The sequence below is a fragment of the Myxine glutinosa genome, chromosome 7 (genome assembly GCF_964187855.1).
Source record: "Myxine glutinosa chromosome 7, kmMyxGlut1.1, whole genome shotgun sequence".
NCBI lineage: Eukaryota > Metazoa > Chordata > Myxini > Myxiniformes > Myxinidae > Myxine > Myxine glutinosa.
Window position 1 is genome coordinate 51,767,396 of NC_136267.1, and position 17,274 is coordinate 51,784,669.

A 17,274-nucleotide genomic window follows, 5' to 3' on the forward strand; every position below is an offset into this window, starting at 1 on the left:
AGCAAGATGAATGAGCAACACGAAATTGACCAAAGCCTTGATCGATCCTGGCAAGACACAAACCTGTAAGAAACACAAGGTTTCAAAGTGAGGGAAAATTGGACATGGCATCCTTTGCGTGGACTATTTTGAGAAGCGAGTTTACTTTAATATACGGATCCTTCTATTTGATCCCTCATGTTTTGTATTTGAGAACCTCCTAGTTCTCCTACTAAATTTTGTGCAGAATGATCACCTTTAGAGGCCATTTTTCCCCACAGAGCAGGGGTTGGCCTTTTTCGGGCACCGTGGTCCCCTTTTTGAAGCAATGTTTTACAGCCGGACGCCCTTCCTGCCGCCAACCCTTTTAGTCGCCTCTTGTGACACACAGGGAATTACCAGTGAACTGGTGCTCAATTTGCCAACCTCAGAAGGATGACAGGCTGAGTCAACCCCCCTGGCGTTAATTCAGCGATCGACCGGGATTCGATCCAAGGATCCCAAGCCGGCACCCTAACCGCTAAGCCAACACCAGGCTTATGTGCAGAATGGATATGGACAAATTTGTGAGATGGAGTTGAGTTTTATATAGTCATCGGTTCTCTTTCATCTTTGGCCTTCATTCATTAATTTCTGGTTTGTGAGCATTCATATTATCAAGCTAGCTGGTTCGTGAGCCAATCATCCACGTGCTCCGCAGTGTGTCATCGACGGGTGCACGGCCACGTTCGCCTCTCAAATGGGGCTGGCACGTCACGTGCCAACGCATTTCAGCTCGGGTGGGACGGCACGCCTCCCTGCGCAACCCCGAGCCAAAGACGAATCGCCAGGCAAAGCAGGCGGAGGGAAACGCCGACGGCAGCGTGGAAAACGACGATTCTCTCTGCGTGAGTGCAGTAAACGCATTTGCCGTTGCACTTTTCCCTTGCAGCCAATGATTGTGCTAGCTCCCTCAAACTCTGTTGAAATCACATGTGCAAACATTTGTGCTTTTTCTTCTTGCCTGTTTATCCTAGCTTATTAAACTAAATATAAACTTTCCCAAAATCAAAATTGCATTTTGCATCAAAATCTGCACCAGTGGTTCCCAAACTGTCGTCCGTGGACACGTTTGGGCATGCCAGTCCATCAGCATGTGTTCACGTACATGAAGAAGTATTAGCCTGCCGCACCACCAAACGGCGTCGCCACCAAACTCGCCACACGGCAGAAGCAACCAACGCTAACCTCTGCATAAGTGGTGGTGTATCACTATAATAGTCGTGCATGGTGGTCCTCAAAATCTCAGGGGGTAGGGGTCTGCACATCAAAAAGGGATGGAAACCACTGATGTAGACAATAATAACGACCTTGATTTACCATTTGAAATGGTAGCAATGCACACGAATAAAGCCTCTTAACTCAACATTCGTCGTTTTCGATTTTGCTGATCTTGCTGATTTTGCATGGTGACTCGTCATTGCATACTTAACACCTGCTTGATCTGTTTGTGTGCATGCGTATGTGTGCACACAAGCTATCCTCAACAGTAACAAATATGCTTGCGTACTCATTTTCTTGTTTTGCAATAATTATTTCAAGGATTTTTGGTTTTTAGTTGCACAGATCTGAATTTAAATATTTTGCCCATTGTTTCGGTCAGGAAGTAGAATGGATAGCTGCACTACCGGTCAACAGTTTTAGAACACCTCAATTTTTCCTGTTTTTATTGAAATTTACGCAGTTTACTGTCCAGTGAATAACCTGAAATGGTACAAAGGTAAGCAGTAAACTGCTCGAGGTTTAAAAAAAGTTTAGGTTAGCAAAAACGGGAAAATAATGTAAATTGCACAGTTATATTGTAAAAAAAAAAAGGCCTTTTTCAGGGAACAAGTAATGGGCTAACAACTTACAGCTGTTCTGCAGCAATGTAAGTAAATTAAGCCTTGAAAGTTGATGCAAACAATTTCTACAGGTGTCCCAACCTCTGCTGATTACTTGATTACAAACCCCCTGTCTGTATAAAAGCAGTATTGGAACAGACTGTTATTACACCCTCTGAAGCATTGTTTGGACAATATTGCACTGTAGGAAACTGACAGGAAGAGGTCTGGCAGACCCAAAGCCACAACAGAATCAAAAGACGAGTTTCTGAGAGTAAACAGCTTGCGTGATAGGCGACTCACAGGACAACAGCTTCAAGCACAGCTTAACACTGGTCGAAGTATAAGCAAGTCTCAGTTTCAACTGTGAAGAGAAGACTTCGAGCTGCAGGTTTCACAGGTCGAGTGGCAGTAAGAAAGCCATTGCTAAGATGGAAAAATAAGAAAAAGAGGCTTGCCTGGGCCATGAAGCACCACCAGTGGACTACTGAAGACTGGAAGAAGGTCTTATGGACCGATGAATCAAAATTTGAAATCTTTGGTTCATCACGCAGGGTTTTTGTACGCCGTCGAGTAGGCGAAAGGATGGTTCCTCAGTGTGTGACACCAACTGTCAAACATGGAGGAGGAAGCATGGTGGTCTGGGGCTCTTTTGCTGGATCCAGAGTTGGCGACTTTCACAGAATGACTGGCACCCTGAACCAAAAGGGCTACACAGCATTCTGCAGCTCCATGCAATACCCTCTGGTATACGCCTAGTTGGTCAGGGGTTCATCCTACAGCAAGATAATGACCCTAACGCACCTCAAGGCTATGTCAAAACTACCTTCGAGGAAAAGAACAAGACGGTAGACTTCAAATCATGGAATGGCCAGCACAGTCTCCAGACTTAAACCCCATCGAGCTGGTTTGGGATGTACTGGACAGAAGGGTGAAAGCAAAGCAACCTACAAGTGCAACACATTTGTGGGAACTTCTGCAACAGTGTTGGGAAGAACTCCCCGAACAATATTTGATTTCCATTGTAGAAAGAATGCCACGAGTGTGTTCGGCGGTTATACCTGCAAAAGGTGGCTACTTTGCCGAGTCAAAAATTTAAATTAAATTTTGTTAAACAAAATGATTCTATGATTTCTTTTTTATCTCAAATTGTTTATTTGTTCTATACTTAATTTCAGAGTACATTGAGACATTAAACTGCGTAAATTTCAATAAAAACTAAAAGAATTGAGGTGCTCTAAAACTTTTGACCGGTAGAGTAGTTTAACCTTTTTTGAAATGCATGTTTTGCAAGGCTCATGGGAGAGCAGAATAACATGTGGGCAAAAGGTCAACAGACACAAAGTTTTGAAACAGATGGCCAAGAACGTATGGATGCATCACGGCATGAATGAATGAATGATCGTTTTTAAGGCCATTTTCCCCGCTGGAGCGGGGGTTAGCCTTGCGGGCCCCATGACCTCATGGTTCCCTTTTTGAGGCAGTTTTTTTTATGGCCGGATGCCCTTCCTGACGCCAACCCTTAGTCGCCTCTTACGATGTGCAGGGATGCGGTGTACCTATTCTAAACCGGGGTACACACCAGGATCATTCATCCCAGCAAGCTGGTACTCGATTTGCCGACCTCAGAAGGATGACAGGCTGAGTCAACCCCCCTGGTGTTAATTCAGCAATCGACCGGGATTCGAACTCAGGATCCTAGGATCCCAAGCCGGCACCCTAACCGCTAAGCCAACACCAGGCATAAGGAGAGGAATTACACAAATGGGAAAAGAGTCTCAGCAGGTGATGTATAGCTCAGGAGTCTAAATGAAAGATACCATGAGTTCACAATGAGTGGCAGACTTGAGGTCCTGGAAGTGGAAGTATGAAACCACAGACTTTGGAAGATAGATGTGATCCATATGAGTGGGATGAATGGAGCTGAGCATTAAGCTTAGACTTGTTCAAGGTAACAATGTAATATATGCTAGTTTATAACTGTAGAACGCGTGTCACCTTGAGGAGCAGAGTTTTGGCGGAGAGGTGAGAGCGCAACCACAATCGAGCTGGTAAAAGACTGCATGGCCACTAACTTGCAAGGAGTGAGTGAGTGAGAAGCCGAACCTGAGACTCATTCTCATGCTGTGAGATTCCAATGCCATGGAGGGCCTCAGACTCCATGGCCTCAAACGAGGGAAAGATGGGAAGCAACATTGTTGGTCCACAGTAGAAAGCCATGTGCAATGGAACTTTGGATAAATTCCTTGTACGCCAGTATAAACTGGGGACAGCAGATGAAGGACGTGATTGCCAGCTTGGAGATATAATATGCTAATAACGGCTGCAGCTGATGGTGTGAGGCCCAGGAGCTCTTAGGGAATCAACCATATAATTTTATTCTCCATTGAGAATGGCCTTTGCAAAAGCCCCCAAAAAACATGATTGCAAAAAGGAAGCCGTGTTTGTGTGCAAGTGTGTGCGTGTATGCGTACGTGCCAGTCGAACTACATTGCTTCTTCCAGTCGAGACTGTATACCGCTTGATGCATGTTCAGATTTGATTTACTTCAGTTATTGCTGTTTGGCACTAATTTGACTTCTTAAGTGCCTTTTTTACAATTCGCCCCTCGTTTCTCTCCCGCGTTAATCGCTGCAATAAGAAAATAATCGAAATCGCAGTTTATCGTACCAATTCCCTTAAACTAAATTTTCTTACATTGGATTCCATCTCCCGCTTCCTAGCCCATTCCCCTAAGGGGATCCAAACTTTACTGAATCAGTTTCCCACTCCCTCCTCTCATCCCAAGTTACTTAGCATACTGTATAAGTTGTTTTCTTACAAGGAAATTGGATGTTTCCTGGAGGTAAAAATCGGATCAGAGAATGCCATATAAGCGAGTCTATGAAGTTTCTATGCTTATCGCACTGTTTGATTGTTGCAATCTGTTATTATAAATTAAAGGTTCGTACAAACCCACTTTTTACAAATCTGTAGTTTGATTGAAAAGATATATTTTCCTGATTCCACCTTTTCCCATTTCTTCATCCATCTTCTCCACTATCCTCCCCCCTTTACGCCCATCTTTACCCCCATTTTGTTACAGCAAAGCCAGATGACTTTTTTGACTCGCAAACAATGGACATGATTCGGCATCGCTTGGTCTGCTTTAACTTGGCAACCCAGCTGGATAGCCAGGGTGGAGGAAATAGTGTGGTCTTCAATAGCACGGTATAAACACAGCACTGAGCCACATTAAAAACGCACCATGACACACCATCCACTGAGTAACCAGCACTGAACATCCTATGATGTATATTCGTGTGTGTGTGTGTGTGTGTGTGTGTGTGTGTGTGTGTGTGTGTGTGTGTGTGTGTGTGTGTGTGTGTGTGTGTGTGTGTGTGTGTGTGTGTGTGTGTGTGTGTGTGTGTGTGTGCGCGTGCTTGCGTGCATGCGCGTGCGCATGTATATATATATATATATATATATATATATATATATATATATATATATATATATATACTGTTGTAGCAGCAGCGGCTTAACTAATGTTGTGGCAGGAGGTTAAAATCCCGCAATGCATCAAACGCTAATTCCTGTGGAGACGTTTCAAATTATGGCTCTATAAGCTTGCGTGCGCGGCTGAGGAGAATCATTAGGAGTTTAAAGATTTTAATAAACCAAACAGGTTTATTCCCGAACAAATAACAAGCAGGGAAAATAAAATCAAGAATCACTACATATCTATATTATAAAACAGGAGTGTACAGTCACGTGAAAAAGTAAGTACACCCCATGTAAAGTTTTGACTTTTTCAACGTATTTCAACACACAGCTATTTGATCTTCATTTCAACAATATTGATAGATAAAGGTGATATAATATAACAAATATCATGAAACATTTACATTTTGTAGTCCATTGTATAATTTAAATAAACATAAATGCAAATTTCGCATGTGGAAAAAGTAAGTACACCCCATGAAAAGTTTTTTAAAATCTATTTAACATATGTGGACATATCAATATTTGATCTTCATTTAAACAATATCTATAGATAAAGGTGATCTAATTGAACAAAAAACAATGAAAAATTCACTTTGCAATAATTTATTCAACAAAAAATTGTTGCACAGCATGCACAATTGCATGCACAGCTCGTTTCAAATCCCCCCACAACATCTCGATGTTATTTAGATCCGGGCTTTGACTTGGCCATTCCAGAACCCTCCATTTCTTTCTTTTCAGCCATTCCTTGGTGGATTTACTGGTATGTTTAGGGTCATTGTCATGTTGCAAGGTCCATCTTCGGTTGAGCTTCAACTTTTCGACAGATGGCCTCACATTATCCTCAAGCACCCTCTGGTACAATGAAGAATTCATAGTGGATTCTATGATGGTGATTTGCCCAGGCCCTGATGCAGCAAAGCTGCCCCAGACCATAATATTTCCACCACCATGCTTTACAGTTGGTATCAGGTTCTTGTGGTTAAATGCTGTCTTTGGTTTTCGCCAAACATGTCTTCTGGTACTGTGGCCAAATAGCTCTACCTTTGACTCATCTATCCAGAGCACATTGCTCCAGAAGTGCTGGTCTTTGCCTCGGTGTTCATTGGCAAACTTTAGTCTTGCCCTGATATTCTTTCTGGACAGCAAAGGTTTCCTCCTGGCACAACTCCCATGTAGATCAAATTTGTGCAGCCTCTTTCTAATGGTAGACTAGTGCACTTTGACATCAACAGTGGCAAGAGCTACCTGTAGGTCCCGTGATGACATTCTGGGGTTCTTAGAGACTTCTTTCAGCATCTTACGGTCTGCTCTCGGGCTGAACTTGCTGGGGCGGCCTGGCCTGAACAAGTTGGCAGTTGTTTGGAATCTTCTCCACTTGTAGATGATCTTCCGGACAGTCGAATGATTGATTTCAAATTGTTTGGAGATCTTTTTAAATCCCTTCCCAGTCTCGTAGGCATCTATAACCTTCTTTCTGAAGGCCTCAGAGAGCTCTTTTGATCTAGGCATGGTGATGCCACACACTTCAACAACAAAGAGCAAACCAAACTAAATGTCTGAGGTTTAACTAAGACAGTTTCCTCCAAGATCCTCTCTAACGATGTTCTAATCATTTGCACCTGAGCTGGTGCACCTGATTCTAATTTCAGGTATTTGAAGTACGTATTGATAAATGTAGAGGTGTACTTACTTTTTTCACATGCGAAATTTGCATTTATGTTTATTTAAATTATACAATGGACTACAAAATGTAAATGTTTCATGATATTTGTTATATTATATCACCGTTATCTATCAATGTTGTTGAAATGAAGATCAAATAGCTGTATGTTGAAAAAGTCAAAACTTTACATGGGGTGTACTTACTTTTTCACGTGATTGTATGTCCATCTGTCTGTCCGTGCGTCCCCTAACTCCTCCCTCAGTTTTGGGGCCAGCCCCGCCAAACCCTCTGTGGAACGTTTTGGGGTCCCAGCGGATGTTGTAAGGTAGGTATTAGGTTTCATAAGTTCCTCAATAAAATTATGATTTTGAAAATGATTCGATACCGAGCTGCCCTGAATCCGGAAGTGAACAGACTGACAATGAGCTGGTTTGATGATATCTCAATACAATCCTGATTTAACACAGTATTTTGTTAAAGTATCAATGTGTTTGGAATTGAGTGAATACAATTATGATTTTGAATTTCCAACCGTACGGAACTCCTCCATATTCGGATGTAACATTCAGATGCAACATCATCACTTTACTGCACTCACACTGCTCCATATTCAGATGCAACATCAGCATGGATTTAAATATTTGTTTATGTCGCAAGTGTTGGTAAACGTCAATTTTTTATATTAATGCAGTTTAATTTGTTATTGTAGTTATGCTGGTTGGAATGAAAATAGAGATATTGAGTTCAAATTAATGAGGAAATGACGTGAGGGTTTCTACTTTCTAACCGTGCCATTCGCAGATCGCCAAATGCAGATTTGCCATTGACTGGGTATAGAACCATTCAAATGTATAGAACCGTATAGACGCATATAGAACCAAGACGCGTATAGAACGCGTATAGAACCAAGACCGACTGGAAAACCCTCCCATCCACTTTCTGAATAATCCTCTCCAAGAAGTTCTGTCACTCAAGCTTTTGGGTCTCACTATTTGCCATGATCTTTCCAGGGAAAACCACATTTCAAATCTGGCCTCCAAAGCCAGTCGCCGACTGGGCATCCTCCGTCGTGCGAAGTCCTTCCTTGGCACACCTGAGCTCCTCACCACATACAAGGCTTTCATCCGCAGCTCTATGGAATACTGCTCTCCCCTCTGGTCTGGTGCTCCTGCCTCACACCTAGCCCGTCTTCACGCTGTTGAAACCAAAGCGTTCAGAATCATTGGAATCTCCCGCGATGAAGCTAACTCCAAGGGCCTTTCACTCACTCACCGCAGGCAGGTTGGTGGTCTTTCCGTCTTCTACCGTCTCCTCTCTGGCCTTGCCCCCCCAGCCCTCTCTGGGCTCTGTCCCCCAAATATTCCTACAGGTCGCACAAGATCTGCCTGCAACCCTCTTATGGTTAAACTGCCAAAATCAAGACTTTCTGCTCACCTTCACTCCTTCATTCCTCTTTTCTCCCGCCTCTGGAACAAACTCCCTCACTCTCTTCAATCCCACTCCACCCTCCAGGTCTTTAAAACAGCTGTTCACCACCATCTCTTATCCTCCCCCATCCAAAACCTTGATCTTTTCTACCCCCGCTAATTTTGGTCCCCTTGTGTTTTATACCTCTCCCCCCCGCCACCCCCCCTTCCCACGCCTCCTGCCCCCAAGCCCTCTCCCTCCCACACTTCTCCCTGCTCTCAAATGTTGCGGTTGTGTGCTTCACCTTCTCTCCCCATCTTGTCTTCCGCTCCCTCTTTTTGTATATTTTGTTTGTCTGGTTTGTTTTGTTTGTTTGTTTGTGAAATAAATGTTAGCTCTTTCACGAGCCTCGATTCAGTATACAAAAAAAAATATAAAAAAATGGGTACGTTTTTCATGCAAGTCCTTCACGAACCTGCTGTCCATGATTGATGTTCGACTGCAGGTGGCACAGGAATGTGGAATTTATTGGTTCCATGGTTTAGCATTCAACGTTTCCGCAGTTTTGTTTGCTTTCGGCTCCCAACCCATGTGTAGCACGGGTACCCTCGCTAGTATATATATGTATATATACTACATGGTCAAAAGTATGCGGACACCTCTTCTAATTAGTGGATTTGGCTGTTTCAGCCACACCTATTGCTGACAGGTATGTATATAATCAAGCACACAGCCATGCAATCTCCATAAACAAACATTGGCAGTAGAATGGGCCGTACTGAAGAGCTCGGTGACTTTCAACGTGGCACCCTCACAGGATGCCACCTTTCCCACAAGTCAGTTCGTCAAATTTCTGCCCTGCTTGAGCTGCCCTGGTCAACTGTAAGTGCTGTTATTGTGAAGTTGAAACATCTCGGAGCAACAACAGCTTAACCGCGAAGTGGTACGCCACACAAGCTCACAGAACGGGACTGCCGAGTGCTGAAGCACGTAAGAATCGTCTGTCCTCGGTTGCAACACTCACTACCGAGTTCCAAACTGCCTCTGGAAGCAACAACTGTTTGTTGGGAGGTTTACGAAATGGGTTTCCATGGCCGAGCAGCTGCATACAAGCCTAAGATCCCCATGCGCAATGCCAAGCGTCAGCTGGAGTGGTGTAAAGCTCGTTGCCATTGGACTGGAGCAGTGGAAACACGTTCTCTGGAGTGATGAATCACGCTTCACCATCTGGCAGTCCGACAGACAAATCTGGATTTGGCGGATGCCAGGAGAACGCTACATACCCGAATGCATAGTGCCAACTGTAAAGTTTGGTGGAGGAGGAATAATAGTCTGGGGCTGTTTATCATGGTTTGGGCTCGGCCACTTACATCCATTGAAGGGAAATGTTAACGCTACAGCATACAATGACATTCTAGACAATTGTGGCAACAGTTTGGGGAAGGCCCTTCTCTGTTTCAGCATGACAATGCCCCTGTACACAAAGCGAAGTCCATACAGAAATGGTTTGTCAAGATTGGTGTGGAAGAACTTGACTGGCCTGCACAGAGCCCTGACCTCAACCCCATCGAACACCTTTGGGATGAATTGGAAAGCCGACTGCGAGCCAGGCCTAATCGCCCAACATCAGTGCCTGACCTCACTAATGCTCTTGTGGCTGAATGGAAGCAAATCCCTGCAGCAATGTTCCAGCATCTAGTGGAAAGCCTTCCCAGAAGAGTGGAGGCTGTTACACAGCAAAGGGAGGGGGGGGGGGGGGGACCAACTCCATTTTAATGGCCATGATTTTGACGAGCGCATCCGGGTGTGATGTTCGGGTGTCCACATACTTTTGGCCATGTAGTGTATGTATATATGTGTAAGATATATATATATATATTGTTATGAATTTGGTAATGCAACATCTAGAGCTAGGTAGATCTGAATAGGTAGGTATTCGGCTGTCGTGACAGGGACTCTACATGTAATAAGTTCTTGATGTTTAGGCGTTTGTCGGGGTAAGATGTATGATTGTGGATCTACCTGGAGGTCCGAGTGTTAAATAGTGAGGGATTAAAGGTAACGCCCCTGTGAGTATCACCTAGTAATCAAACCTTTGTCCTTTATGGCACTGCAAACCACATAAACATTAGTTAGGTCCTTAGCGCAACATTAAATAATCCCCCTTTCCCTGACAAGGACTTCGTAATAAATTGACAGGAAACCAGGTCAAAAACACCGCCACGATTGGCCGCCACCGTGTACACCTCCAAAGGCCTACAAACCTGGCCGGCACGTGTTATGCCAGGACCGCAGGGTCGCGTAACGGGGGAGATGTCAGGAGTCGCGGGAGGCTTTGATTGGCTGAGGAGTGCGCAATGTGACGTCATCGGCCACCAATATAGGCGACGGTCGGACGCCATTTCAGGAGTTGAGTCGCAAGTCACACGGAGTTAGTTCGCCAGTACGAGTTGAGTTGAGTTCGTGGCAGGCACTGGGAGACGCAGGCAGGCACCAGAGAGTTGAGCGGTGGTGGAGAGTTGGAGAGGACACGCCATTCCAGTCGCAGTTCGAGTGCAGTTCGGGTTGTAGGGAGTCGCAGGAGACACACGAGAGCACACCCAGTTGGCACTGAGCAGTTCGTTGGCACTTGGCTGCCAGCACTCCCGCGTCGAGTCGAGTGGAGTTGAAAGGAGTCCTTCCTGTCCCTGGTCAAGTGGAGCCGCTGGCCTGCGTCGGACGCGTGGTGCTTGGAGCGAGGGGCCTCGTGGTGTGCGATCGGGCCGGAAGGAGCGGTGCTGGACACCAACAATACAAGACGACAAAGACAGATAAGCCCGATCTCCGCGTATATTTTGAACGACGGGACGTGTTATTTTCGTGATTAATCTCCCTCGTTTGTGTTTGCTGTCAGTCGTGTGGGGACGTCCCGATTTAGGTTTATTAGAGTTATTAGATTTACCGGCGGGCTTTTTCACTGGCTTTACTTTTCCTAATAAACCCTTATATTACTTTTTGTACATAATATCTGAACGCAGTTTTCCTGGGTGTTTGATTTTAATAGATAAGGTTGCGGAGCCTTCGCTGCGTCCTGCCATTCCGCGCGTTGGTGTTGAACTTGAGTCCGCCATTGAGTGTTCGCCTCGGGAGTTAAAGTCTCGCAAATCGGTCATCCGTAACTGTGGTGTTAATCACGGTTACGCGACAAGTGGTGTCAGGAGTGGGATTCGAATCCGTCGGACAAATTTTTTGTCCGCGGCGAGACATCGACACGGTCGGGCGTACATTGCGTCCGCCGTTCGAACGCAAAATTTGGATAGGCGAGGCGGAGAAATTTAATAATCAATTGGGCATACGGAGCGCGATATCGCGTCTTCGTCAAATTTAAATTGTGTTTTTGGAATTGAAATAAATACGCGCGCGGGGAACGACCTTCCGAAAAGCGGATGTCGGAAGTCGACGAAATGGAAGTACGCAGCGAGGCCTCCGTCAGCGTCGGGAGTGAGACGGAAATAAGGGAAATGGAGGATAGCGTTGGAACTTCCCCCGCCGGAGAGACGGCTCCTATAACTTACCAGACCATATTCAATCTATTGAAGGCCCACTATGAACGAATGAATGGGGAATGGCGGAAATTGAGTATTAAAATTGATGGGCTGGCAAACAAAATGGGGGATGATGGGGAGACCGCAGGTGCACAGGTGGATGGGGAATGTCCACAGGTGAGCGGAGAATGTGTACAGGTAGAGGGGGAATGCCTGCAGGTAAACGTGGAGAGTCCACAGGTGAGCGGGGAAGGAAATTTGGAATGTGAGAGTTGTAATGGGGAATGTTTCCCACATTCTGGCCTGGTTGTTTATCGGGACAGTGTGGATGTCACAACACCCCAACCGGGGGATGAATTTGGAATTGTGCAGCACCAGGGCGGTGGTGCGGAGCAAGAGGGGGTAGAGTTTTTGGGGGTCCATGCGATAGAGCCGGACCGGGTATTTATTGGGGATATTGATCAAAGCCTGGCGGGGCCAGGAATGATTTCTAATGATGATGATGAGGATGATTTGATCCAGCGGCTGGAGACCTGTGACAGTCCCATGGAGGTAGAGCTTGTTCAGGCCCAAAGGAGTCTGGGGGAAGAGGTGAGTTGGTCCGAGGAGGTGGTTGGAATGACCGAGGGGACGCTCACTGTACACTGCTATTTGGAAACAGAGGCTCCAAAATTGGACAACCAGTTGGGGGAGTGTGTTGGCTCCGGGCTGGATTTGGATCTTGGAGGATCGGGAGATAGAGCTTCTGGAGATTTGGTCCCTGTAGGGAATTTGGATCAACTGCAGGGAGGGGCAGAACAACCGGTGGTAGAGGTTGTTCCCTGCAGCTGCGGGTTGGCAATGGGAATGAAAATTTGTAAAATAAAATGTAAAATAAAATTACAATGGGAAATTGATTTGGAGCAGCCATGGTGGGGATTGGTCCCCGGGCTGCGGGATTTGGACATGGAGAGGTCATGGGTGATGGCCTCGGGCAAAAGTTGCCCCTTTCAAAATTTGGGTATGCCGGCCAGCTGGGGGGCTGTGATGGCGAGATTTGGACGTGGGGTCCAGCCTTGGGTGTCGAGGTACGACCTGGGTCCCACGGGGGGTCTGGTGGAGTGTGGCGTCCCTTGTCCATCGGGGCGCCGTCCGAGCTGGTGGCTCGGGCCGGCAGGGTCACCGGACCCTGGTGGGGGTTAAGACCTCCAGAGGGGTCCGAGGTGGTTTCTCAAGTCTGGGTTGGCAAATATTGAGGACCACTAGGGGGAGGTGTTGTGGGTCGCGCTTTGGTGGTGGCACTGCGGACGGCCAACTTGGGACTGATGTGGTGACCACCCGGGCATGCGGCCTGGCACTCTCCTCCAGGGACTCTGGGACAACCAGCATGTGGTGACCTGGCATGGTGGTTGGTCTATGGACGCGGGTCAAACCGAATGGACAGGGATGGAGATAGCCTGCCGGACAACCATTGGGGCATCTGTGGAACGTGATGGTGTGAGCGACCTTCCACAGATGCTCCGTTGTGATTTATGGACTCTCGGGTTGGGAAGAGAGCCATGGGGATGTGAATCGGGAGATGTGTAACGACGAGCCGAGCATATGGGCCATGCTCGGCTGGCATGTGTATGGCAAAGCATCCTTCTTTGGTGAGGTTAGTAAAATGTGACAAATGGTTGGCATGGGTAATCTGTGGGTTAGATGGAAATTTAAGGGTGGATTTTGAAATGCCATGGTGGACACTGTACAGTGACGCCATTATTGATCCAGGTGTGTAGACCAAAGTGTTGGAGGCTGTGATGAAATTAATAGGGTAGCAAGACACAGCTTTCAACTGGTTGCGGGGGCAACTGTGCTGATATTTGGGACGCGGGATGATGGGGATGTAGTTGTGTAGCCTGAGGGTCAACGTGGTGCTGTGCGTGTCCGAGGTGTGTGGACCATGTCTTCTGGGTGGGTCTCCTGGTGGAGCATGGCTGTTGACTGGACCTTGGTGTGGTCAAGTGTGGGTGAGCACTGGGGGGCTGCAGTTCTGTAGTCGGACTGGGGGATGATGGGGAGGTGCAGGGGACGTGGCTGTAGGGATGCCACGCACTGCGACCGTGCCCCCCAGGGCCGAGGTTGTGTGTGCGGTAGTGTGTGTTGTGGCAGCAAGTGCTCACCACATTGGCCAGCTGGGGCTGCTGCAGCTGTGTTCCTCGCAGGGGGGCCGAAGGATGGATGGTGGGTCGCACCCTTATGGACACTCATGGGCCATGTTGGCGTTTTGACTGCTCACCTTGTCCCGGTGACCCTTGCACGGTAGAGGTGCAGAGCTGTCGTGGCCACAGGTAGTTGTGTAGTGATGATCACCGTTGGATGCGGATCCACATACCTGCCAGTGTAGTGGGGACAAAAGAGAAATTTGGAAGTATTTGGTAGGCCCAATGTGAAATTTTGGGATTGTGAAGGGTGGATGACGCTCTTGGACCTGACCAACCTGCAACTACCTGCACTTGAGGTGAGTGTTTTGAGGAGTACTGTCCCAGGCTTCAGGATTTGCTTTGGGAAATTGGGGACATGTAATTTGGAGTTGGGAGGTGAGAGCGAGTGATGACATGGCCGGTGAGGGGATGGAATGGGAGCCACAGTGTCTTGTGGGTGGCGTATGTTTTTGTATTGTGGTTACGTGTTTTGATGTGGTCGTGAGAGTGGAACCTGGAGAGTGTGTGATGATTATTGGAGATAATGAGGGGTGATAATTGTGCTTTTTGGAAATGTGCTAATGGAAAGGTGTAAGGATTTAATGATTCGAACTGTGAATGGGATTTCACATTGGCAGGCCATGGCAAGCCTTGTAACACCTTTTACACCATCTATGGAATTGTACTGAATTGTGCTGAGTTGTGTGGAGAATTGAATGGCAGTGGGGGAGGAAGTGTGTTTTGGGGTCTTGTGGGTGGGGAAGGTGTGTGTGTCCGCAGGTACAGAGCAAGCTCTGAGGAGCGATGCCTGCGGGCCCCCCTCTGCGGCAATTACCCCTGGCAGCCGGTGGTAACTGGAAATTGGAGCTCGTCGGTGGAGGGTCTGGTTGGGCGCCGCGGGGTGAGGAAGTCCCCCGGTGACCCGTGTTGCTGCGTGAAAGCAGGAGGCAAAGGAGCCTGGTGTGTGTGGAGACCCTCACCGGCGAGGTAACGGCGGAAAGGGGCTGTTGGGCTGTCACGGGGCCAAGAGGTAAAGAGGGGGGGGGGCAATGAATTTGTAAGTCGGTTGACTTGTTTTTGGGACTGCGGGCACCACAGCCTGATGCGCCCCCACCATCTTTTGTGCGGTACCTCCCCGCTGCCTAGTTGAGGAATGCACACACACGTGAATGACATCAATGCCATGGTCCTGCAGGGGGTGTATTGAAATAAGTGCTTTGTTGATTTTTGAAATGCCTTGATGACCTATGGAATGAGAATGAGTGGTTAAGGGGTCTGTGTTGCATGAATGTGGGCGAAATCCACCGAGCCGTGTCACTCACCTGTAACATCTGGACAGGGCCCGTGGAAATTTAGGGGGGATGCATTGGGGATGGCCCCGCAGGTAAGGTTGAGTCTTGTGGCATCCACCGGGGGACGCGGTCTGTAGACCGGGGTATGTACAAAGGTTAGAGTTTTGAGTTTTGGAAAGATGGTTAAGTTTTGTGGTTAAGTTAGTGTTGTGTGTTGTTGTTTCCTCCCTCCACAGGAACAACGAAGAAGATGTACATACTTGCATGATGGTTAAGGGGTTCAGCATGTTAAGGAAGTGTAGGTAGGTAGTCCGACTCACTTCCCACAGCCCTTCCTGATTTATTTCATAGGTTAATTAAGTGTGTGACAGTAAGTGTTAAGGCTGGAATGGTAGCCCTGCGGTGAACCTTGCAGGAGCTACGGTTCCAGGGGGGGGGCTGTGTTATGAATTTGGTAATGCAACATCTAGAGCTAGGTAGATCTGAATAGGTAGGTATTCGGCTGTCGTGACAGGGACTCTACATGTAATAAGTTCTTGATGTTTAGGCGTTTGTCGGGGTAAGATGTATGATTGTGGATCTACCTGGAGGTCCGAGTGTTAAATAGTGAGGGATTAAAGGTAACGCCCCTGTGAGTATCACCTAGTAATCAAACCTTTGTCCTTTATGGCACTGCAAACCACATAAACATTAGTTAGGTCCTTAGCGCAACATTAAATAATCCCCCTTTCCCTGACAAGGACTTCGTAATAAATTGACAGGAAACCAGGTCAAAAACACCGCCACGATTGGCCGCCACCGTGTACACCTCCAAAGGCCTACAAACCTGGCCGGCACGTGTTATGCCAGGACCGCAGGGTCGCGTAACGGGGGAGATGTCAGGAGTCGCGGGAGGCTTTGATTGGCTGAGGAGTGCGCAATGTGACGTCATCGGCCACCAATATAGGCGACGGTCGGACGCCATTTCAGGAGTTGAGTCGCAAGTCACACGGAGTTAGTTCGCCAGTACGAGTTGAGTTGAGTTCGTGGCAGGCACTGGGAGACGCAGGCAGGCACCAGAGAGTTGAGCGGTGGTGGAGAGTTGGAGAGGACACGCCATTCCAGTCGCAGTTCGAGTGCAGTTCGGGTTGTAGGGAGTCGCAGGAGACACACGAGAGCACACCCAGTTGGCACTGAGCAGTTCGTTGGCACTTGGCTGCCAGCACTCCCGCGTCGAGTCGAGTGGAGTTGAAAGGAGTCCTTCCTGTCCCTGGTCAAGTGGAGCCGCTGGCCTGCGTCGGACGCGTGGTGCTTGGAGCGAGGGGCCTCGTGGTGTGCGATCGGGCCGGAAGGAGCGGTGCTGGACACCAACAATACAAGACGACAAAGACAGATAAGCCCGATCTCCGCGTATATTTTGAACGACGGGACGTGTTATTTTCGTGATTAATCTCCCTCGTTTGTGTTTGCTGTCAGTCGTGTGGGGACGTCCCGATTTAGGTTTATTAGAGTTATTAGATTTACCGGCGGGCTTTTTCACTGGCTTTACTTTTCCTAATAAACCCTTATATTACTTTTTGTACATAATATCTGAACGCAGTTTTCCTGGGTGTTTGATTTTAATAGATAAGGTTGCGGAGCCTTCGCTGCGTCCTGCCATTCCGCGCGTTGGTGTTGAACTTGAGTCCGCCATTGAGTGTTCGCCTCGGGAGTTAAAGTCTCGCAAATCGGTCATCCGTAACTGTGGTGTTAATCACGGTTACGCGACAATATGTATATGTATATATGAGGGGCAGTCGATGAGTAACCTTAAAATATTTTTCACAACTTGTTTATTGTGTGTACGTGTGTAACTGTTATTTTTCAACATAATCTCTATTGCGTTCAATGCATTTTTTTCCAGCGCTTTACTAAGGC

At 47.2% G+C, this 17,274-nt stretch overlaps 1 protein-coding gene across 4 annotated transcripts in view; it reads left to right on the forward strand.

Annotated features, from left to right (window-relative positions):
* The window catches only part of AEBP2 (AE binding protein 2), a 60,137-nt gene that overhangs the window by 17,175 nt on the left and 25,688 nt on the right, over nucleotides 1-17,274 (forward strand). For 2 of the 4 annotated variants that reach the window (XR_010985221.2, XM_068122302.2), the window contains exons 4-6: nucleotides 680-866; nucleotides 4,927-5,051; nucleotides 7,256-7,318. Coding sequence is in view for 2 of the 4 variants with exons in the window: in XM_068122302.2 (XP_067978403.1) it covers nucleotides 680-866; nucleotides 4,927-5,051; nucleotides 7,256-7,318 (375 nt within the window). In the remaining 2 variants the exon portion in view is untranslated. The remainder of the gene's footprint in view (nucleotides 1-679; nucleotides 867-4,926; nucleotides 5,052-7,255; nucleotides 7,319-17,274) is intronic. The other 2 variants (XR_010985223.2, XM_068122303.2) reach the window with 1 other exon arrangement.